This window comes from Haliotis cracherodii, unplaced genomic scaffold, assembly GCF_022045235.1.
Source record: "Haliotis cracherodii isolate W230 unplaced genomic scaffold, xgHalCrac1.p SCAF_3, whole genome shotgun sequence".
Taxonomy (NCBI): Eukaryota; Metazoa; Mollusca; class Gastropoda; order Lepetellida; family Haliotidae; genus Haliotis; species Haliotis cracherodii.
The window spans coordinates 62,996,244-63,020,233 of record NW_027266286.1 but is presented as its reverse complement, the minus strand read 5'-3'; the positions used below and the strand labels follow the sequence as shown (position 1 = coordinate 63,020,233).

The following is a 23,990-nucleotide window of genomic DNA, read 5'->3' as shown; positions in this document are numbered from 1 at the left end:
GAAGGATCAAAAGCCACCGTGATCGGCTTCACTTGTCTGCTGGTCTCACATGTCAATCTGTATGCCTGAGTTAACAGAGGCAGGTCAAAAGGATCAAAAGCCACTGTGATCAGCTTCACTTGTCTGCTGGTCTCACATGTCAATCTGTATACCTGAGGTAACAGAGGCATGTCAGAAGGATCAAAAGCCACCGTGATCGGCTTCACTTGTCTGCTGGTCTCACGTGTCTATCTGTATGCCTGAGGTAACAGAGGCATGTCAGAAGGATCAAAAGCCACTGTGATCGGCTTCACATGTCTGCTGGTCTCACGTGTCTATCTGTATGCCTGAGGTAACAGAGGCAGGTCAGAAGGATCAAAAGCCACTGTGATCGGCTTCACTTGTCTGCTGGTCTCACGTGTCTATCTGTATGCCTGAGTTAACAGAGGCAGGTCAAAAGGATCAAAAGCCACCGTGATCGGCTTCACATGTCTGCTAGTCTCACGAGTCTATCTGTATGCCTGAGTTAACAGAGGCATGTCAGAAGGATCAAAAGCCACCGTGATCGGCTTCACTTGTCTGCTGGTCTCACATGTCAATCTGTATGCCTGAGTTAACAGAGGCCTGTGATGAGGATCGAGAGCCACTGTGGGTGGACACAGCTGCTGGAAATATCTTGACTGCATGGCCATTCAGTAGCTCCATCTTCTCACACTGATCATTGTCATCATCATAAGCATCTGAAATGGCCAATCAAGGAAATCCATAGAAACAATGAAAACATATTCAAACTTGATCTTGTAAACAAAAGCAGTTGCAAATTTGTCATTATTTAGTAACATGTTGATTTTCTAATTTATTAATTGTATAAAAATAAACATAACCACAATCTGTTCTGTATGTTCTAAACATTAAAAATTATGTTACGAAATGAATCATATTTAACAAATATACATATATTGTTATTTATTTATTTAATTAAACCGCCTTGAGACATAAAAAAAATGTTATTGTCAAAAATAATAATGACAACATGACATAGTTTGCATTTGGGTAATCATGTTAATGTGCATATTTTATGAAGACAAATGAATAAATAAACCCAAATATGAATTTGCTGCATAAATAATTAATTAGATAAGTGATGTAAGATCACAATTTTACTATTGCAGTCTGCATTGAAAACATCCTGCATAATAAGACGAAACATTCTTAAAAGAAGCTGTCCTTTGTCTTACTGGAATTATTAGCATCAACTACATGTATAATAAACACTTTTCTCAATTTGTCACCCACTACATTTGGATAACTGACAAGCTTAAGCACAGGGATAAAAGCGGGGAAAAACCTCATTCCAAGGTTTTAGTGCTGTGTTTTATAATATGAAATCATGGGTAAGTCATTTACATAAGCTAAAGTTCTTTGGAGACTTAGCTACAGCCAGGAAACTGCTCCCAAGAAGTTTCGAAAGTATGGAGATTTACACATCATAAATGTATATGTTTACTTGTTGAATCAAAAAGAAAAGGCCAAATGTTCATGCTCAATGAATAGAACCAATAAGTAAACAATTTTTCTTGCTTTTACCAACTCCAAATTTTGGCATTTTATCTTTATGACACCGGTACCTAACATTAATATTGTTCTAATGACAGCATACATTAAGTGTCCTTATGATAGCTTACATGAATATTGTCCTAATGATAGCATACATTAAGTGTCCTATGAAGGCCGTTATATAGCTGACACAGTCCTAATGATAGCATACATTAAGTGTCCTATGAAGGCCGTTATATAGCTGGAATATTGCTGAGTGCAGTGTTAAACAACGGACAAACAAACAAACTTAATGATAGCTTACATTAATATTGTTCTCATGACAGCATACATTACATGTCCTTATAATAGCTTACATTAATAGTCCTAAGGATAGCATATATTAAGTGTTCTTATGATAGCATACATTAAGTGTCCTTATGATAGCTTACATTAATATTGTTTTAATGACAGCACACTGTCCTTATAAAAGCTTACACTAATATTGTCTTAGTGACAGCATACATTAAGTGTCCTTATAAAAGCTTACACTAATACTGTTCTTATGACAGCATACATTAAGTGTCCTTATAAAAGCTTACACTAATATTGTCTTACTGACAGCATACATTAAGAGTCCTTATGATAGCGTACATTAATACTGTCCTTATGAAAGCTTACATTAATATTGTTCTTATGATTGCTTACAATAATATAGTCCTTACGAAATCTTACATTAATATTGTCCTTATCATAGCTTACATGCATATTTCCCTATGATTGCTTACACAAATATTGTCTTCATGATACCTTAAATTAATATTGTCCTTATGATAGCTTATATAATTACCGTTATGATAGCTTACATTAAGTGTCCTAATGATAGCTTACAATATTATCCTTAATGATAGCTTACAGAAATATCATCCTTATGATAACATACATTAATGTTAGCTTACATTAATTTTGGGATTACAATGATTACATAATGGCCCTTATGATAGCTTAAATTAAGTGTTCTTATGATAGCTTACATTAATATTTTCCTAATGATAGCTTACATTAATGCTGTCCTAATGATACCTTAATTATCCTATAAGTAACGAACTCAACAATCTACAATAAACTTACTCAGCATAAACGGAACTTAGCACTATGAAACTGACATTAACCAACGAGTGTAATGAAGCACATAATGAGCCAATATAAACACCACATTTTCCCTCTACACACTGATGCATAGACCACTACACAGCCCTTGACACATGCAATGTACACTCCACATAGCTAATGGTGCATCAGACACACAGCACAAGCCATGAAATCCATACCAGAAGGATGCAATGTGGGAGGATATTGACGAGGGCGTCACGCACAGCCATCAAACAACACATAACGACAGATTATAGAGGCAGATCACATGCAGAAATATCACTTCTAGAACTGAGATGTAGAAAAATACATTCCATTCAAATCAGAAGCAGTTCATCTGGTAAAATTTGATTAATTTTCCTCATATGAAAAATGTTATATTTTCATGTCCCCATTTGGAGCCTCACTAAACGAATCGGATTCTGGTAAAGTAATATTTCAGCAAGGATATTTCTGGAGGATCGTGGAGTTTATGAGGACATGTTTATGGAGTGTTTGTGCGGTTGTACAAAAGACAATGGAGAGGTCTCGGAGGATGAGTGATTGTTGGTACCATAGAACCTGCACCATCACAAGCTAAAACTAATAATCACAACCTACTTTTCACACACAGATTATGCTGTGTTTGTACTTTGAAATCATGAAGTAAAGAGGGTGAACATGTTGAGAGAGATTTTTGACCTTAGTTCATGAAAGGTTTGAAACTAACAAGAAATGTTTCTGAAAAGAAATATCATGTTCCCATCCTATATGATCATCATGCCGCTGCAAACAGTTCTAGTCAGTGCAGTCAGCAATTTTCAAGTTATATCACAGCCACCTGTAAATAATCGATTCTGAACCAGGTTTGTTTGTTTGCTTGTTGTTTGACGCCACACTCAGTAATATTCCAGCTGCATGACTGAGTCTGTAAATAATCATTTCTGGACCAGGCAATCCAATGATGGACATCATGAGCATCGATCTATGCAGTTGGGATACAATGACATGCATCAATTAAGTCAGTGAGTCTGATCACCCGATCCCGTTAGTTGCCTCTTACGACAAGCATGGGTTGCTGAAGACCATTTCTAACCCAGAATCTTTACAGGACTATGGACCAAATTGGTGACTAAGAGCATAAGCAAATATCAACACCATCAGTAAATGATGACAAATATTCAGACAAGTCACAGAGCCAGACCACTCGATCCCCATGTTAGTTGGCTTCATGCTATACATGTTCTACTGAAGACCTATTCAGACCAAAAATCCCCCAAGGGTTATGAAGATAATCATAGTCATTTTTGTTTTGTCTCTACACACGTTTTGTCTCATGGTATTAACATTAGTTCTTCTTGATTAAAGTTTGCTGCCACAGCCGCTAATGAGTTTGAATAAATTCTATATCTACTGAGAAAACAAGAATCATCTCCACCGTTTGGTGATCAAATGTTTGACTAAGCAAATCAATGAGGTATCACGTTTATAATCACAATATGGCTGTGTTCCCTTGATGCCATAAGAAAGCACACAGATATATGATATAAGAATTGATAGCTTTACTCAAATATTGTAGCTACTATTATGATCTATCGATATCACTTTGTCATTGTCACTGCATTTTGTACTAAGGAGTATTATGGCACCCTACAGCTTGCAACAGATTATTAGTAACAACTTAAAATTTGTTACGAATGCACTGCAGAATACAAAATATATTTAAAAAGGTAAGCCACATATATATTATGTATGTAACATGTGCAATGCCTTCCAGTAGATTAGACAGATTGGGGATTTATCTAGACCTGCTCAGAGGCTGATAATCGGACCCAAATCTGCAGCAAATGTCAATACAAATTCTCAAATTGAAATTGAAAAAAATCCCAATTTACGTCCATACTCACAAGAATAACTAATGTTATGTTTGTAAAGGTAATTTGTGTATCACTGATAGTCCGTCATACAGACCCTGAATGAAATATATCAAATACCACCCTATGCAAGTCTGTGATATTTGGTAAGTCTCAATTACTGCAGTATCAGGAAATGAAGAAAGTCTCTTGACTTTTCTGTAAAATATGTTCATTTCAGAGACTAGATGTTAGTCCATCACTTATAACAGGACCATTACAGAAGAAGAGGCTTCAATGCTTAGTTTTACATTATTGCCCCGAATAAAATGTTAAATTATCTCAGAATTGAGGAAAATTATTTTGAAAAAAGTCCTATCTGGAATAAAATTTGAATTTCACATCGTTTAGAATCCTAGATAAGTCACAGGAGACAACACATGCAAAATAATGCCAAAAAAATGAAAAATGCATGACATCATTGACAATATGAAATTTCACATGTACAGACCAAAATAACTGTAGCAACATGCAAACAAACCGTTTGAAGAAATTATTTCAAACAGACAATATGACTCACCATCCTCGTCGTCTTCATCTGGTTCCCCCTCCCCACCATCCATGGCCCCCTCTGGTTCAACGCCTGCCACGGCCTTGCGGATATCTTGTCTGGCCTTGATGCTTGACGACACACTGGGCAGACGGATGTCCAGACGGGAGCCAGCAGGGGTACTCACCTGCAGAGGAAACACAACAAACATCACCGACCGGTTCAACTTTAGAGCGATTATGGTTTTACAAACTTTCAGCAATATTTCAGCAATATTTCAGCAATATTTCAGCAATATTACAGCTGGGGTCACTTGAAACGAGCTTCCCACATCATACCCCACACACAGCACAGTGGTGACTTAGCATTACACCACTGAAACAAAATAATTTCCATTTTAGAAACAGAACAGAAAATGAACTGCAATTGATCTCAACTGCTTAGTTTGAACTAAATTTGCTTTAATTTGTTTTTTGTATGTTTGTTGTTTATCGTCGCAGTCATCAATATTCTAGCTATATGACAGCAGTCTAGAAATAATTGAGTCTGGACTAAACAATCAAGTGATTGCCATCATAGGCAATAATCTACACAACTGGGATACGATGACATGCATCAAACAAGTCAGCTAGCCTGACCAGCCAATCCCCGTTAGTCGCCTCTAACGACAAGCATAGTCGCATTTTACAGCAATCACGTGTTGCTCAAGACCTGATCTTCACAGGTTTAATTTGCTTTGAGAAACAACCCTGGGTTAATAACTCAGCTTATTTTAAATCTCAAAACCTGTTGGAGGAACGGGTAAAGACTTTCAAGATATTGAAAGCTTTTACTTATGCTCAATGAATACTTTACCTTTTGACTCACACCTACCTTTTGATTGAGAGCATACAGTTTGTTGGTAATGTCCCTTCCCAGCATGGTGTTCATGATGTTGGCCAGGTAGGGTTCTTTCACCAGAAGGTACTCCAGACTACGACGCGGCCAGAAGATGTAGCGACACATGCTGGCTGCTATGACAGACACCTGGAACTTCTCATCTCCACTTATACTGGACTCAAACTCAGGAGAGTCAATGAACTGCTTGGAGCGGATTGTATGCAGTAGGTTCCTGTTGCTGTATACATTCATTCTGCAAGAACAAGGTATGACATATACGAACATGGTATTACATGTATATACAAGAAAAAGGTATTGTATACAAGAACGACGTATCATATACAAGAACAAGGTATTGTATACTAGAACAAGGTATTTTATACGAGAACAAAGTATTGTATACAAGAACAAGGTATTATATACAAGAACAAGGTATAATATACAAGAACAAGGTAGTTTTGTACCAGAACAAGGTAATGGCAGGGATATAACTAGACCTTCGCAGGGGATGATATTCGGTCTGCAGCAAATGAAAGTAAAAATTCCCAATTTGAATTTACGATTTCCCAATTCCTCAGAATTTACAAAAATATGAACTGCCAAAAATCCCATTTTGAACAATATCAAGATTTGTTTCCCATTTGACTGCAAAGAGCACTTAGATTGGAATCTGAGATAAATCCCTGAGCCATATATAAAAACAAGTGAATTATATGCAAGAACAACAAGAGCCATCTGCAAGAACAACAGAGTCATCTGTAAGAACAATTGGGGCATTCGCAAGGGGATTTGTCTGCAAGAACAAGGAACATGTCTGTGTAGTTTCAGAACTACGAACAAACTGACAAAGCCTGTTGCCACTACTTTTTGCACGTAACTCTTACGACACTCAGTTGCTACTTGGATTTGCTTTCACGATGCCAAATGATTGAACCAGCTTCAAATTGTCAGGTAATAGCAATATATACAGAGAAAGGTCGAAACTGAATACGGAATACCGAAACTGAAAGACAATTACAAGCATCGTGTGACTTTAACCAGTCCCAAGGCCAAGTCTAGTGAATTGCTTTCAGTCCAGTAGGCTCTGCCAATGAAAGTCCATCCATTAACACTTAAATCTACTTAAAATGATGTCAAGTGCCAATATACTTTAAAGTTTCCGACACAGACTGTTCAAGGGATAATCATCAATTCATTCTGCTTTGATTTTCGGTGACAGATTGTTATCAAGTTTTAACTGACTTGAACCATGGGCACGATGGGTGTAAATAAGATAAACAATTGTCTTTTGAAAATGATACCGTTATAAACACATTTAGAGATATTGTAAACTTGTTTCAGATTCAGGATACAAGTGCTGAAAAAGTGACACCTGAACTATGAACCAGTCTACTGTATTTAGCTAGGCCTCTAGTGTGACGAGAGCTCATCCAATTTACTAATGGCTTCACCCAAAAACAAACCACTTTGTCAGTAACGGTTTTCAAAAAAGTTAACCGATATCCTGTTTTTTGGGCAATATTCAGATTCAGTAACAGCATGAAGGACTTCTGTGTTAATGGAAGGTTTCATGTATATCCTTAAGTAGTCACTGGTGACAGACATTTCCTATGTGACTGATGAAAGCATGTTAAAGTATACAGGGAAACTAGACCCAGTAAACACTAAAGCATATTTGGTGAATAATTCATTCCTTCTGCGACCAACTCAAATTTCCATAATAAAAACATGCTAAAACCACAATGAGACTGGGATGATAGTGACAAAAGCTCTTGTTTGTGTTCACGGTGCACAATCTAATAGCTACTCCAGGGGACACAGAGCAGCCTCTTACACAGAAACAGCATCAGCATCCTTCCAGTGCACATTACAGTGCTCTTCTTAAACAATCGGTATCTGCTTCCATGTAAAGTCGAACAACCAATGTTCAACATATAATTTTAACAACAGGCGTCTCTCAGGGCATTACTCATTGCCTATGAATATTCATGATGAAAGTTATGTACTTGTTAACCCATAGTGACATCATCCTATTTTTCTTAAGGTTTCTTCAAATGGTAGAAAGCCCGCAAACTCAATTGCATGTATCCTTGCTAGTATTCTACCATAGCTGGTTCATCGATCACTTGATTGTCTGGTTTGTATACATGCTGATGTTGCATGCAAGGAGTACTGCTCTGCTGCATCAGACAATACATACTTACCTTTTTATGCAAATTGTACGAATGGTGGGTGCTACAGGTAGAGCAGGACATGCGTACCCTTTTTAGCGAACACCTCGTGTCATCACTTATTTTCAATTGTCCATTCATATAATTTCCAAAGCTATTTGCCCTTTATGCCAAGTAACGCTGCGGTTATGTCACAGTGTGTCAGCTTAATGTTGAAGCAGCTCAATAAAAGTGTTGTGGTCTTAACGACTTTGACAATCCTGGAAACAATCAGGGAAAACTGGGATTTGAACCATCAAATATAACTTTCGGGCACACTTATGGGTCGCAGCTCGGCACAGTGAATTCCAGTGCGCTGTAGACAACAAGGCCAACAGTGGCCCTTGTCAGATAAAAAAAGTTGGATCTTTTTTTGTAACATCAAATTGGACTTTAATTTGACATCTGAAACTTCCTTTAAACACTTTATTGTAGTGACTACCAACTGTCTTAAGCTCACCAGTATGCCTCATACCCCGTAGTGAAATGCCTTGGAATTCCTGTACAAGGAGCTGGATCAGCAGCAAAACATCCAGACAACCCTTTAATGTGAATTACACAATCTGGCGACAAGTCTGTTGCAGACTGGCTGAAAGGTGCTAGCCTGTATTTAATTGCTTTGGGTTGATGTCCTGCTCAGCATGAACTTTGAAGTTTCCTTGTACAGCTCCAGCAAAATTAGGAACAGCAACACACATTTCCATTAAAAGTGGCATTACTGTTACTTTCAAGAAGTTTTTCTTGGTAAAAAATCTACTGGTTCAAACATACAATGGAACATGCTGACATGCTGTAATATAACTGAAATACAGTTCAAAGCAGCATTTTCACAGCTTACTCACTCACTTATAACATGAAGTATACCCATGATGTACTCACTGTCCTGAGATGAGGATGCCAAGTTTGTCAGTCTTGGTAATGGACTGTGTGGCATAAGCTTCACCTTCATGAAGATTCATCAGAGTACAATATTCCGGGCTTACAAGTTTCTTGAACACAGACCTGTTGGAACAAATAACAAATGTTACGTTCCACTTGGATGCATTTGTTTATTTGTTTGTTTAACGCCGCACTCAGGAATATTCCAGCTATATGACGGCTGTTTGTAAATAATCAAGTCTGGACCACACAATCCAGTGATTGACATCATGAGCATCGATCCACGCAATTGGGACACGATGACATGAATCAACCAAGTCAGCGAGCCTGACCTCTCGCTCCCGTTAGTCGCCTCTTACGACAAGTATAGTCGCTTTTTACGACAAGCATGGGTTGCTGAAGACCTATCGTAGCCCGGATCTTCACGGGTTCACAACAATTTGACAGAACTAAGGGAATTACTCTGTATTATTTAATACAATTGCTTGAATCCCACAGTTGGTGGTGGGATCCACCATATGCGTGATTCAGATCGTGATCTGTTCAATTCACCCCATGGGAACGTCTTCATGGACATCAATCTGTAGTTGGGAACCACCTCCATACTTGTGAGAGAAAGAAAAGAATCAAGAAATTTAGTTTTTGCAAGTGTGCATAGAATTATATTCCAGCTTACTTTGAACAATTCTTGTGTTGATTAAAGGTCATTATCTTGACACAATCATTATCGCTCATGTTCTGAGGGGCGGTCGGGTAGCTTAATGGTTAAAGCGTTCGATTCCCGACATGGGTACAATGTGTGCAGCCCATTTCTGGTGTCCCCCGCAGTGATATTGCTGGAACATTGCCAAAATCGGCGTAAAATCACTCATGTTCTGAATTACTTAGTAAGACAGGGGAAGTTAGGTAAATTTAGGGTCAAAGCAGAACCATTTTCAAACAACGATCTTGTATCAGCTTTCATCATATAATGGGTAGGTTTCTCGGCAGCATAAAGCCATAAAAATGATATCTGTTGGGGTCATATGCAAATATCATAGGTCAAGTACTTTCAGTGTTTATAAACAAACATGATATTGCTACAGAATTAACCATCGGGAACCTGGAGAAACTGCTTGGATAATTGCTATCATTATCACAAGAATAGTCTAAAAAACATAAAATCAGTGTCTAACTGTGACGTAGCTAGGGCGTTTTACAAGTTTCGGCAACTTTAGAGATATAAATTGGGAAACAGTTTTGCGAGGGCACTAGCCAAGTGGGATCAGTTTCCATATCTGTGCTTGAAGACCTCTGCAACTTGGAAGCTTTTACACGAATTAAAACAGTTGGATTTGGCCGAAATATGTTCTAATTGTTACCGCGTTTCGTTTTGTCGGTGTGTGTACATCTGACTGTAAGGTTATAACAGGACAGACCGACTGTCAACAACGTCTGACTGTGGCTGTGAGGTTCACTCTATCGGGCAGACCGATGGATTGCCGCGTAAGGCAAGTAAAAACAATTTGTGTAGGCAAGTGTTGTTTTGCATATATGTAGCTACGTCACTGTATAAGAAACAGGTTTCAGTTAGAACTATATCTTTGCAGCTCTAAAATGGAAGAAATGTAGACACCAAGGGTGGAGCTGCTGTTATATTGGGAAGTTGACTATTGAGTCAATGTTAATACCTTGGAACTCTGAGAGGTTCAAACGTGGAGCTGTATACATCCTCCAGTTCCTCACAAAACTTGACAGGTCGGATGCGATACATGAGGAACAGCGTCTGGACACCATTGATCAGCATAAAGGCAAAGTTCCATGAGAAGAAGTCGGGGGCACACAAGATCACCCAGGACCAGATGGACAATAGCAGAAACCCTGAGGAAATAAAACAATATCAAGAACAGATGGACAGAAGCAGAAGAAACCCTGAGGAAGTAGAAGAAGTATCAGAATCGGGTGGACAGCAGTAGAATATCTATGATGAAGTAAAAACAGTGTCAGGACCAGGTGGACAGCAGCAATAAACCTGAGGAAGAAGAAGAAGTATCGGGATGAAGTGGATAGCAGTAGAAACCCTGAGGAAGTAGAAGCAGTATCTGGACCATATGGACAGCAGCAGAATATCTATGATGAAGTAAAAGCGGTATCAGGACCAGATGGACGGCAGAAGAAACCCTGAGGAAGGAGAAGCAGTATCAGGACCAGGTGGACGGCAGTAGAAACCCTGAGGAAGTAGAATCAGTATGAGGACCAGGTGGACAGCAGTAGAAACCCCGAGGAAGAAGAAGAAGTATCAGGATGATGTGGACAGCAGTAGAAACCCTGAGGAAGGAGAAGCAGTATCAGGGCCAGGTGGACAGCAGCAATAAACCTGAGGAAGAGGAAGAAGTATCATGGTGAAGTGGACAGCAGTAGAAACCCTGAGGAAGTAGAAGCAGTATCTGTATCAGGTGGGCAGCAGTAGAAACCTTGAGGAAGAAGAAGCAGTATCAGGACCAGGTGGACAGCAGTAGAAACCCTGAGGAAGTATAAGCGGTATCAGGGCCAGGTGGACAGCAGTATAAACCCTGAGGAAGTAGAAGCAGCATCAGGACCAGGAAGACGGCAGTAGAAACCCTCAGGAAGTAGAAGCGGTATCAGGGCCAGGTGGACGGCAGTAGAAACCCTGAGGTAGAGAAGCAGTATCTGGACCAGATGGACAGCAGTAGAAACCCTGAGGAAGTAGAAGCAGCATCAGGACCAGATGGACGGCAGTAGAAACCCCGAGGAAGTAGAAGCAGTATCAGGACCAGATGGACGGCAGTAGAAATCCTGAGGAAGTAGAAGCAGTATCAGGATCAGATGGACGGCAGTATAAACCCTGAGGAAGTAGAAGCAACATCAGGACCAGATGGACGGCAGCAGAAACCCTGAGGAAGTAGAAGCAGTATCAGGTCCAGATGGACGGCAGCAATAAACCTGAGGAACAGGAAGAAGTATCAGGATGATGTGGACAGCAGTAGAAACCCTGAGGTAGTAGAAGCAGTATCTGTATCAGGTGGGCAGCAGTAGAAACCCTGAGGAAGTAGAAGCAGTATCAGGACCAGGTGGACAGCAGTAGAAACCCTGAGGAAGTATAAGCGGTATCAGGGCCAGGTGGACAGCAGTATAAACCCTGAGGAAGTAGAAGCAGCATCAGGACCAGGAAGACGGCAGTAGAAACCCTGAGGAAGTAGAAGCGGTATCAGGGCCAGGTGGACGGCAGTAGAAACCCTGAGGAAGTAGAAGAAGGATCAGAACCAGGTGGCCGGCAGTAGAAACCCTGAGGAAGTAGAAGCAGCATCAGGACCAGATGGACGGCAGTAGAAACCCTGAGGAAGTAGAAGCAGTATCAGGACCAGGTGGACGGCAGTAGAAACCCCGAGGAAGAAAAAGTATCAGGACCAGGTGGACAGCAGTATAAACCCTGAGGAAGTAGAAGCAGCATCAGGACCAGGAAGACGGCAGTAGAAACCCTCAGGAAGTAGAAGCGGTATCAGGGCCAGGTGGACGGCAGTAGAAACCCTGAGGAAGTAGAAGAAGAATCAGGACCAGGTGGACGGCAGTAGAAACCCTGAGGAAGTAGAAGCAGCATCAGGACCAGATGGACGGCAGTAGAAACCCTGAGGAAGTAGAAACAGTATCAGGACCAGGTGGACGGCAGTAGAAACCCCGAGGAAGAAGAAGTATCAGGACCAGGTGGACAGCAGTAGAAACCCTGAGGAAGTAGAAGCAGTATCTGTATCAGGTGGGCAGCAGTAGAAACTCTGAGGAAGTATAAGCGGTATCAGGGCCAGGTGGACAGCAGTAGAAACCCTGGGGAAGTAGAAGCAGTATCTGTATCAGGTGGGCAGCAGAAGAAACCCTGAGGAAGTAGAAGAGGCATCAGGACCAGGTGGACAGCAGTAGAAACCCTGAGGAAGTAGAAGAAGTATCTGGACCAGATGGACAGCAGCAGAAACCCTGAGGTAGAGAAGCAGTATCTGGACCAGATGGACAGCAGTAGAAACCCTGAGGAAGTAGAAGCAGTATCAGGACCAGGTGGACGGCAGTAGAAACCCTGAGGAAGAAGAAGAAGTATCAGGATGATGTGGACAGCAGTAGAAACCCGGAGGAAGTAGAAGAAGTATCTGGACCAGATGGACAGCAGCAGAAACCCTGAGGAAGAACACGAAGTATTAGGATGAAGTGGAGAGCAGTAGAAGCCCTGAGGAAGTAGAAGAGGCATCAGGACCAGGTGGACAGCAGTAGAAACCCTGAGGAAGTAGAAGAAGTATATGGACCAGATGGACAGCAGCAGAAACCCTGAGGTAGAGAAGCAGTATCTGGACCAGATGGACAGCAGCAGAAACCCTGAGGAAGTAGAAGCAGTATCTGGACCAGATGGACAGCAGTAGAAACTCTGAGGAAGTAGAAGAAGTATCTGGACCAGATGGACAGCAGTAGAAACCCCGAGGAAGTAGAAGCGGTATCAGGGCCAGGTGGACAGCTGTAGAAACCCGGAGGAAGTAGAAGAAGTATCTGGTCCAGATGGACAGCAGTAGAAACCCTGAGGAAGTAGAAGAGGCATCAGGACCAGGTGGACAGTAGTAGAAACCCTGAGGAAGGAGAAGCAGTATCTGGGCCAGATGGACAGCAGTAGAAACCCTGAGGAAGTAGAAGAAGCATCAGGACCAGGTGGACAGCAGTAGAAACCCTGAGGAAGTAGAAGCAGTATCTGGACCATATGGACAGCAGTAGAAACCCTGAGGAGGTAGACAGGCAGTATCCGGACCAGGTGGACGGCAGTAGAAACCCTTAGCAAGTCGAAGCAGTATCTGGACCAGATGGACAGCAGGAAGCCGCAAGCTCCAAGCAACTCAGGCTTGCAACATTGTACGTATTGGCCAGTACTGATCAATAGATCAAGGGAAAAAAACCAAACAACTTTATGATTCCAACCAGACCAACAGATCCTGACCCAGCAAACTCTGATAAACAAGTGTTGAGTATTTACAACATTTGGCTACCAGAGCACTCAGGAAACAAGAGAATGAATACACAAGAAAAGACCTAAAACCTTGAAGTGCACATGCCACTCTAAGGTCAGATTAGCACACAGACATACTCTTCTGTTCCTGACTGAACAAAATAAAGGTACATGGCTAGATGTTTGATAATATACATGACACAAAGACATACACTGCTTAGAAGTACATATAAAGAGAAATACGGAAAAGTGGTATGCTCTTCGTGACAAGTAAAGCAGGTACGACGCTTCCACTTCTGACTTACAACATAAAAAATATTATTTTTATTTCACTTTTTTTTAAAATATCAGGATGGCAGATCAATAAACCAAGCTACATTATGTCATAATTAGAACTCCTTCTGTAAAGTTGTTCACTTACCAAACACAAAGAAAATATGCAGAAACAAGGCTCCATATGTTGTGTCTGGTGCACACAAGCCAACCAACACTGCCACATTGGCCAGCTGAAACAGCATATGATTGGTTGGCTCCCAGTTGTTACAACCAATCAGCTTTTCCATCCACATCTCTTGATTGACCACGTTTGTGTAGTTAAGGTCAAGGACAAACTTGAAGGATGAATTCTGGCCCTCAGAGAAATTTGCCTGTAAAAAGATTAAACTAAAGACTTGAAAGTCAAAGAAACAAAACTACAATAACAACTCTTTTGATACCAGTTTCGTAAAGCGAAGCCAGAGGTTGTGATATATTGGGCAGTCGTCATTTGGGTCACATGTATTTCAATCAAGTATTCCAACCAATACACTTTACACAACAGCACCTAGAAATTTATATAGATCCCAGGGCCATGTGTTTCAGTGGAAAGTGAAGAGTTACAAGTGCATGTACTGTTCAACGTGTACACAATATCATTTTAATGGAACTCAAGTAAACTGCTGGGCAAAAGATGTATACCCATTTTTGATAGTGGCTAAAAATCAAACAATCAAGAAATGGTTATTTAATGGTGATATATTTGATACGGGTATCACAGTTGTGTTGTGGACCTTAAGGTGTGCAGTGTTGTAGCGACTGTTTTTAGCCTTGTAACATCTTGATAATGTTTGCATATTTATGCAAATCCACATTTCTAACATATACTTTCTATTGTCAGGCAGTTTAATTGGCTGTGGTTTAAATACTTGCCTTTTGTTTTTGCAAAATTCAGTGAATAATTATGTACCTTTTAATCCCATTAACTCATCTTCTGTCTATTCCCTGTTGACTAAATAGTCTTGTGCATACTGGTCATCATCCAAATATTTCTGAATATATACTGAATACAGAGTTCCACTGTATCCCTGAATTCCAGTGGGAGAGATCATATTTGTTTGTTTGTTGATTGTAAGTCTGCAAATAATTGAGTCCAGAACTGACAATCCAGCAATTGAAATCATGACATGAAAGTCTGACCACCTGAATCTGTTAGTTAAAGTGAGTGAGTGAGTGAGTTGGGTTTAACGCCGCTTTTAACAGTATTCCAGTTATATCGCGGCGTGTCAGCTTTATGTGGGAGGAAAGCCCGAAGTGATGCAGGTCTCAGACGTTTACCACTTCGGTGAAACCCATGAGCACGGGTATGGTGCTGACAAACCTAGAAACACAATCTGGGCGGGATTCGAACCCACAATCATAGGTTTCTGGCGTGCCCAAGGGACGCAACTCTGCACAGAGAATCGCTGCGCCTTAGACGCCTCGGCCACCCGTGCCACCCACACCGAAGAAACAAATTGTTGCAACACAACTTTGAAACCCATGCCTATACATATCTTATGTCCAGATAGTGTAATAATAAGATTAAATTACGGACTTAGGTTTTGATTTCTTGATTGGTATTTCTGGTGCTCCATGCTCGCAGTGATCAGCTGAAATTGTTTTGTTTTTTGTGATTGGGGGATGGAATTATTAAAAATGTACATAGCTTTTGGAATCCATGAGTTACCGCTCACTATAACCGAGTTAGCGCTATTTCGAAGGGCGCATTAGCGAGGAAACACTGCAATTCTAAAATTTCTTAAATTTCCAGCCGCAAATGGTACCAGTACAGCACTTAACTCATGTGCAAACAAAGATTCACAAAGAAATATTGAACAGTTTACGAGTTATGTTCCGGTCTCTCCGACAACTTGTTGCCTTGGGGGAAGAAAAGGGACCATCACTGGATCTGCCACATCAAATGATCACCAAGAATCAATAATTGTCCAGTACATATGCTTACCTGTCTGTGTGACAACGTCGACTTCATATTGATTTCAACAATGCATCTTTGAAATGATGCAATGAATTGAAAAAAAAATCACAATAATTCCCTACAATATTGGAACAACATGAGATGCCAAAATAAAACTCGTATCAGTCATCCAGTTGGGAATCTATTTTAAGTCTTTTAAATCTACCAAAGGCATTAGTTCAAATACCAAGCAATTGTTAACAGCAGCAGCCGCAGCTGTCTGTCAAACTCTCAAACTTGCTCTGAAATGTTGTTAATATATAGGTTTCTAATGTGTTGCTTCGGCAACATTGCGTTTGTTGCAAAAGTTGGACATTTGGGAATTCAATTAGCCAAAGTGCAGAGATTTAAAGAATGTAATCATGTCATGCTATAATGCAATCAACAGTTCCCTTTTGAGACAATGAAGTGCATGAAAGTAATTTTGTTTTAGGTTTGAATTTACATGTAATCCTATACCAAGTAATTATTTGAGACGATAATGGAGTTTTCCCAACATGACATAAAAGGCATATCACTTATCTTAATGACGTTGTCAAAGTAACGGACCAATTTAAACAGCATATTTACCAAACTAAAGTAGATGGCCAACATGGAACAGAATTTAGCTCACCTGACTCACATAATTGCCCCCGTTTAATTCACATTCTAGCTGTGAATTATAGAGAGTTTAATACACGAGCAAGTATTTAGATTTCCTTATTATTTATTATCTTTTTTATTAAAAGCAACGAGATAAATCAAATTCATTCACCCAACGACAGCTAAATGTAGAATGACGCAAAGGTCGCGTACATATATCATATGAAAATAGTGAACAATAAAATATATGCCTTTCGCCAGTATTCAAATAATAACTGACAAAAGCGTCACTTGAAAATGCATTTAAGAAATGATGTAGAACCATCTTTTGACGATTAAACCTTCCTGTCACTCGTGATCTCAAACGTTCAAAACACTAGGCCAAGAAAACTGTGGTTTTTTTGTATGAGGTGAAGGCCAGCAAGGGAACTAACTACAAGATATTAATTAAGAAGAACAAGGAACTGTGGCATGTACAAACGTACTGTCTACTCATCAGACGAAATACTGATGATGGGAATGTTAGCCATGTATCCACGTTTAGCATCTGACCCAACATTGATGTGGAAGACCCTACTACGCATTGAACAGCCAAATATTGTGTGGACAAAATCAGATGACATGGCTCCACCTGTGTTGATGACAGATGTAAGTTGTGCACTACTTTGGGACGCAACTCTTTGTCAAACTTTTTTCTTTCTTTGTTTGTTGTTTAATGCCGCACTGAGCAATATTCCAAGTACATGTTATTTCACAAGAAAAGCCCAAAACCCGCTATATATGTTCGTCGTCCGTTAATTGTTAACACCTCATTCTGCAATATTCCAGTTTTATGATGTCGTTCTGAAAATAATTGAGTCTGAACCAGTGACTAACATCATGAGCATCGATCTATGCAATTGGGGCACAATGAAATGCATTTACCAAGTCAGCCAGCCTGACCACTCGATCCTGTCAGTCGCCTCTTACGACAAGCTGGATACCTATTCCAACCCGGATCTTCACAGGTCGCATGCCAAAATGGAAAGTATTTAGCCACCAATGTATTGTGGCTTGGGGATTACTATTGCCCAAATGATGACCACACCTTATCTACTTCCCCATTTGTCAGGCTGAGTTGCATTTACCATCTCTCTCTAATAGAGTGAGTGAGTTGGGTTTAACGCCGCTTTTAACATTGTTCGAGTTATATCACGGCGTTCTCTATAATAGAAGTATAATAGAAGCCATGTTACGGTCTGCGATGATACTATATATCTTTATCTCTGATAAGAGATTGATAACAATTTTAATATCTGTATTGCTGTAATTATTGGGTGTATGAATACATGTTTTGTGTAAAAGATATGTCTTGTGTCATATTTATTCCTAGATTAGAGTTTTATTTTTAAGAAACTGATCGTCCCGTTAAAAGGAGATTTTTATATTCCGTAATATTTTGTAGCAAACATATATGAAAGAAAGCGATGCGATCACAGAGATTTACCTGACCAATGAAAATCCTTCTAGGGTTAAGTACATATGTGCTACAACAAATATTTATGTGACTATATGGGATAATAATATGATACAGAACAACTGATTGTTGGCTAGCGGTGTTGGACACCATTGGTCATATCCAAATAGTGGTTATGTAAAATAACTACTTATGGGAACAAAACAACTTGTCGGCCTAGATTGTTACTAGTCTTGGACTTACGGACTAGTGTCTGTGTCTATCCCATGTTAGGCAAATAAACAAGATTCATCGCAGGACAATTCTTCAGACTGTCGTAAAATCATTACATTATTGCCAGGTTTTTTCTTTTAAAATATTCAGTCTGATACTTTAAATTAAATTGTATCTGGTCTAATCTCCAGACAAAATCCCAGGCCCCCTCAGAATATCAAATATGCAGTCCCTTATGTCGTGGCGTGATTTCTGCAACAGCGAAATTTTTGGCACCCACACCCATCATTTTTATGGCCTACCCGTGAAGATCCGGGTAGAGTAGGTCTTCAGGAAACCATGCTTGCCGTAGAAGACGACTATGCTTATCGTAAGAGACGACTAACGGGATCGGGTGGTCAGGTTCGCTGACTTGGTTGATGAATGTCATCATATCCTAATTGACCCAGACTCGGATTACTTACAGACCGCCATCACATAGCTAGAATATTGCTGAGTGCGGAGTTGAACAACAAACAAAACAAACAAAAACAATAATGTGCATCAACCTCATCACTACGTCAATCAAAATCACTGAACAATATGGTTTTCTAATTGAAAAATACCATCTGTAGGATTATATTGAAATACCCAACAGTAAAATCTTTCACAAAGTAGACTTGGTGAATTGCCACATACTATGACATTCTAACATAATCTCAATCATTTTTCAAATGATGACGAAAAAAGAAACTTCAGGGCACAACAGACATAATGCACATTCAACTCCATGATTTAACTTCTAATTCCTCAGGATCACAAAAGAAATTATACAAAAAACTTACCACTAATCTGCATGACCCTGTTTAGTTACATGGCAATAACATGTCACAGTATCAGATACCAGGGCTAGCAGCACTCCACAAAATGTCACCTGAGTTGCTTGCAGGATATTTATGCTATTCATTTGAAGCACCGCTCTGTGACATTAACAGCTGATAGCTGGCTTCAAAGATGACTCAGAGTAAACATCTAGAGATATTTTTAAATGTCTCGGTTGTCATGGCAATTGTACTGTTAAATCCTAAATAGCAATACGAATGAGGAATTAGTTTGACAATACAGGTGTGGTGGATGTGTGTGTGTGCGTGTGTGCGTGCGTGCTTGCGTGTCAAGATGACCCTTCCCTTATGCTTGGCATATTTTGCATGACCTTCCACATGTCCTTGTACAGTTTATTATGACCTTCCTGAAAAGACAAAATGTCAAAGAACTTTATATTTTATAATAAACTATCCATTTTCTTATGTACCTCTCGGAATATGTGTATATTTTTATGACCCTCCCCTAGAGACTGTTATATTTTCTAGTGACTCTCCCGATTCTCCCTGACCATTCCACCCAAAAATAAATGACCAGACCCTAAGGGTGGTTGGATCATGTGTTTCTGACTTGAAGGAGTTTCTGACTCGACGGTCATTGGATCACAGGCTGCTACCATGTTAATTACCGCCCTTGTTTATCATATTATGGTGGGTGTTATTGGTGTGATAAACCAATTAGATAACTTGGTCCCAAGATCCGATAAATATGATTGTTTGTTTGTTGTTTTACGCTACACTCAGCAATATTCCAGCTATATGATGTCGATCTTTAAAATGTAAAGTCTGGACCAGACAAGCCAGTGACTGACATCATGAGCATCTAACTATGCAATTGGGATATGATTACATGCGTCGACTGAGTCATAAATAAACGTTTTGCAGGTGTATTCAATATTTGAATATGAACCTCCGGATAATGCCTTCATTTCCAAATAAAATTTATAAGCATTGAATATTCAATAACACCTGCATATCTGAAAACACCTAATATTTTCCCCATAAATTAAACATCTGCTACTTCATTACCAACATGTGATAGCAATTCTGTTCATGGCTCATTGTGAAACTGGTCTTCAAAGACATGCTCCTTTGTTGCTGCACTGGGTAGAGTGTATAAATCTACTACTTTTAGCCAGCAGTATTCTAGGGTTTTCTTCTGTGCTTCACACCTGATATTTGTGCTCAGACCCCATGTCAAATCTTGGTTAGAATATATGTCTTTAGCAACCTATGCTGGTCATAAGAGGCCACTGAATAAATAGGGTGGTCAGACTTAGTTGATACATGTCATCACATCTCTATTGCATGGGACCCGTGAAGATTCTGGGGTAGAATAGGTCTTCAGCAACCCATGCTTGCCCTAAAAGGGGACTATGCTTGTCGTAAAAGGCGACTAACGGGATCGGGTGGTCAGGGTCGCTGACTTGGTTTGATGCATGTCATCGATCCAAATTGCGTGGATCGATGCTCATGATATTAATAACTGGATTGTCTGGTCCAGACTCGATTATTTACAGACCGCCGTCATATAGCTGGAATATTACTGAGTGCGGCGTTAAACAACAAACCAACCAACCAACCAATTGCATGGATGAATGGATCATGTTCCACCTTTAAGTGATACCAGTCCCTCTTGGCACTATTATTATCACATTGAGGGAGATCATAGTTAATGTATTATTAGCATTGAAAATATCTTATCTAAAATTTGATGCATAGAGTAACCAGGTCCAGCAAGCACCCCTAACCGCCTTCCAGAAAAAAATGGGAGACATTTTAAAAAAATACATGACTGTCCACATTTTTTGTTTATTTTTCAGATTGTTAATTGTTCGTTAGTTGTTTAATGCAGCACTCAGCAATATTCCAGCTATATGGCGACAATTTGTAAATAATCGAATCTGGACCAGACAATCCAATGATTCACATCAATAGCATCGATCCACGCAATTGAGATACGATAACTTGCCTCAACCAAGTCAAGGAGCCTGGCCAAATGATCCTGTTAGTCGCTTCTTACGACAAGCATAGTCGCCTTTTACGGCAAGCATGGTTTGCTGAAGAACTATTCTACCCCGGATCTTCATGTGTCACAGATTCTTTAACAGAACCCAACAGCATAGCAGGGGCATATAACGGCCTACTAATCATTGTAGAAAATTGTAGCTTTCCCAACATTTCAACTAAGTTTGTACTGACAAAAGCTCAATCTGACAACCGCTCAATCACTGACGACCGCTCAATCACTCACAACCGCTCAATCATTCACAGCAGATGTAACTTGTTGTGTGTGGTGTCCCCTTCCCTCAAACTATCTCTTTTGGTACAAAACATCAATATTTCTCCCATTTCTGAGACACTGGCTTTTTTAACTCTACAAATGAACATCTAAAGAACGAAAATGCCTTACTGTTCACACAGGAAATAAAGAGTGATGGAAATCCCATGATTATAAATTATTACAATAAAAAGACATCAATTAGTTTAAGCTTCACATCAAAAGCCTAAACTAATTAATTTCATATTAACCGCTTATTGCTACCCGACACCCTACTGTGCACACATCACCTTTGTCATAAGCTAAATCTGGTAATTATTTATTGTTTTCGACAATATTATTATTTCGACTTTTATTATCACATTGAGGGAGATCCTAGTTAATGTATTATTAGCATTGAAAATATGTTATCTAAAATTTCCATATTTGATGCATAGAGTAGCCAGGTCCAGCAAGGACCCCTAACCGCCTTCCAGAAACAAATGGGAGTAATTCACCTTGTCATAAGCTAAATCTGGTAATTTTTTGCTGTTTTCGACAATATCTGCGAAAATGCCCACGTCTTAAATCACCAGCCAAACTACAAAAAGGTAGCGATTGTTGAGCCTGGATTATCTCCCTTTCTCATGACATGTTCACCGAGCCAACCATACACTGCACACATTGTAGCAATATCGACCAACGCAACAAGGAGTTTTGTCCAGTAGTGCAACTATAAACGGGGACTAGATTCGGGCAACTCTATATCCGTCTGTACTATCAGTTGCCATAATAAAAGAGTGACAATGTCTCAGTTGCACACATACCCCATTTTACAACCTCTCGCCCATGACTGGCAACAAACACCATTACCAGGTGAAAATGTCTACTTTAATGGATGAGACAAGGTAAGGCGGGATGAAATGGGATTTAACGTTGCCGATGCACTAAGTTACTGACATTTAAAAGCTTATTGAATCCACTAATTTTCATTTTGCCCAAGACACACATTGAACCTTAAACTATTCAAGGCTTCCTATAACCACAACACATGCTTCAATTATCTCTAATTCGTACTTTTGTGTCATTCATTTATATACTTAAAAATGCAGCTACAAAAATGTTTAAAAAATGGATGACACAAAAGTACGAATTAGAGATAATTGACGCATGTGTGGTGGTTATAGGAAGCCTTGAATAGATTAAGGTTTTTCAATTTATACTTTAAAATGCAGACCCCCCCCCCAAAAAAACAAAAAAAACCACACACCCCAAAACCACACGAAAACAACAACAAATGAACCCAAAACAAAACAACAACCAACAAAAATAACCACACACACACACACACCACACCACCCCCACCCCTCCCGATCCGCCTCTCATAAAACATGTAGCATTAACGATGATAAAGAAATATTGGATAAATGTTGATATTAAACAGCTGTTAACAAATCTTAAATACAATGGACGAATATGATGCATCAACAATAGCATAATTTAACGAGATAACACTGTATAAACATAGTGTAATACCCACTTGTAGATGCGATATTGAAAGGCACCGATATGGCAAGATTTCTCAAAACACAGAGGTAGTTTTCCACTCAGATGTCTAAATCTGGTCGCTGTAACCAAAATACAATAGTTGTCTTGGCAACGATATCATTAGCTAATATGACACACTATTGGCGAACTAGCGATCGCTATTCGTGAATAGCATGAATTGTGACCAGTTTGCTCTTTCCGCAATAAAATAATACTAATTTACTACGGTTATATATTGAAGCGGATACGATAACCTTGGCTCTTCTCGTACTGTATACGATTGATACCGATGGTGCCAATAATGATTCCATGACGATCCTGGAAATGCTTCGTAACCTACCTTGCCGTTATAGAATGCCATGTTGGATGTAAGTGGCATACTAAACTTCTCTCGTGTATTTCGCTTATCCCTGTTGACACTCGCTTATTTGCACGTACTGCACGTGTTGCATGTGATTCAGGAACATGGAATCAACAAGTTCCCGGTGATACTGCACATGCGCAATGAATGTCAAGGCTCAACAGGTGGTTGTTTTCAAAGACGTTATTCACAGCGAGTTATTGATCGCGTTTTCTCTAAAGAAGGATGCGCACGTAAAATATCGAGGCTAACTGCTGAAAATCCGATTTCGGAAACAAAATTAAAATTAAACAGCCCGATACAACATCGAAGTTGGTAGAAGTTTTACCGCATTATCGTAAACGTAAAACAATTTACATGTGAGATTTCCGAAATTGTTTTGTTTGTTGTTGATTTTCTTTGTTTAACACCCCACTCAGCAACATTCCATCTATATGACTGTGTAAACA

General features: G+C 39.7%; 1 protein-coding gene across 1 annotated transcript; it reads right to left on the bottom strand.

Moving 5' to 3' along the window:
* Positions 1–567: 567 nt before the first annotated feature.
* LOC139475779 (popeye domain-containing protein 3-like) lies at positions 568–23,559 on the bottom strand. Its single transcript, XM_071258985.1, has 7 exons — positions 23,521–23,559; positions 14,411–14,636; positions 10,688–10,877; positions 9,018–9,140; positions 5,923–6,181; positions 5,080–5,236; positions 568–719 (listed from the first exon to the last, which is right to left on the bottom strand). The coding sequence occupies exons 1-7, from the start codon at positions 23,557–23,559 to the stop codon at positions 568–570; spliced, it is 1,146 nt and encodes a 381-aa protein (XP_071115086.1).
* Between the last annotated feature and the right edge of the window lie 431 nt (positions 23,560–23,990).

Excerpts from the sequence above, each read along its gene's own strand:
- LOC139475779 (XM_071258985.1), bottom strand. The coding sequence starts at position 23,559 with ATGCCACTTACATCCAACATGGCATTCTATAACGGCAAG. Across the intron at positions 14,637-23,520 it reads TGGCATTCTATAACGGCAAG|GCAAATTTCTCTGAGGGCCA; the intron begins GTAGGTTACGAA and ends ATCTTTTTACAG. Across the intron at positions 9,141-10,687 it reads GAACCTCTCAGAGTTCCAAG|GTCTGTGTTCAAGAAACTTG; the intron begins GTATTAACATTG and ends TTGTTCCAACAG.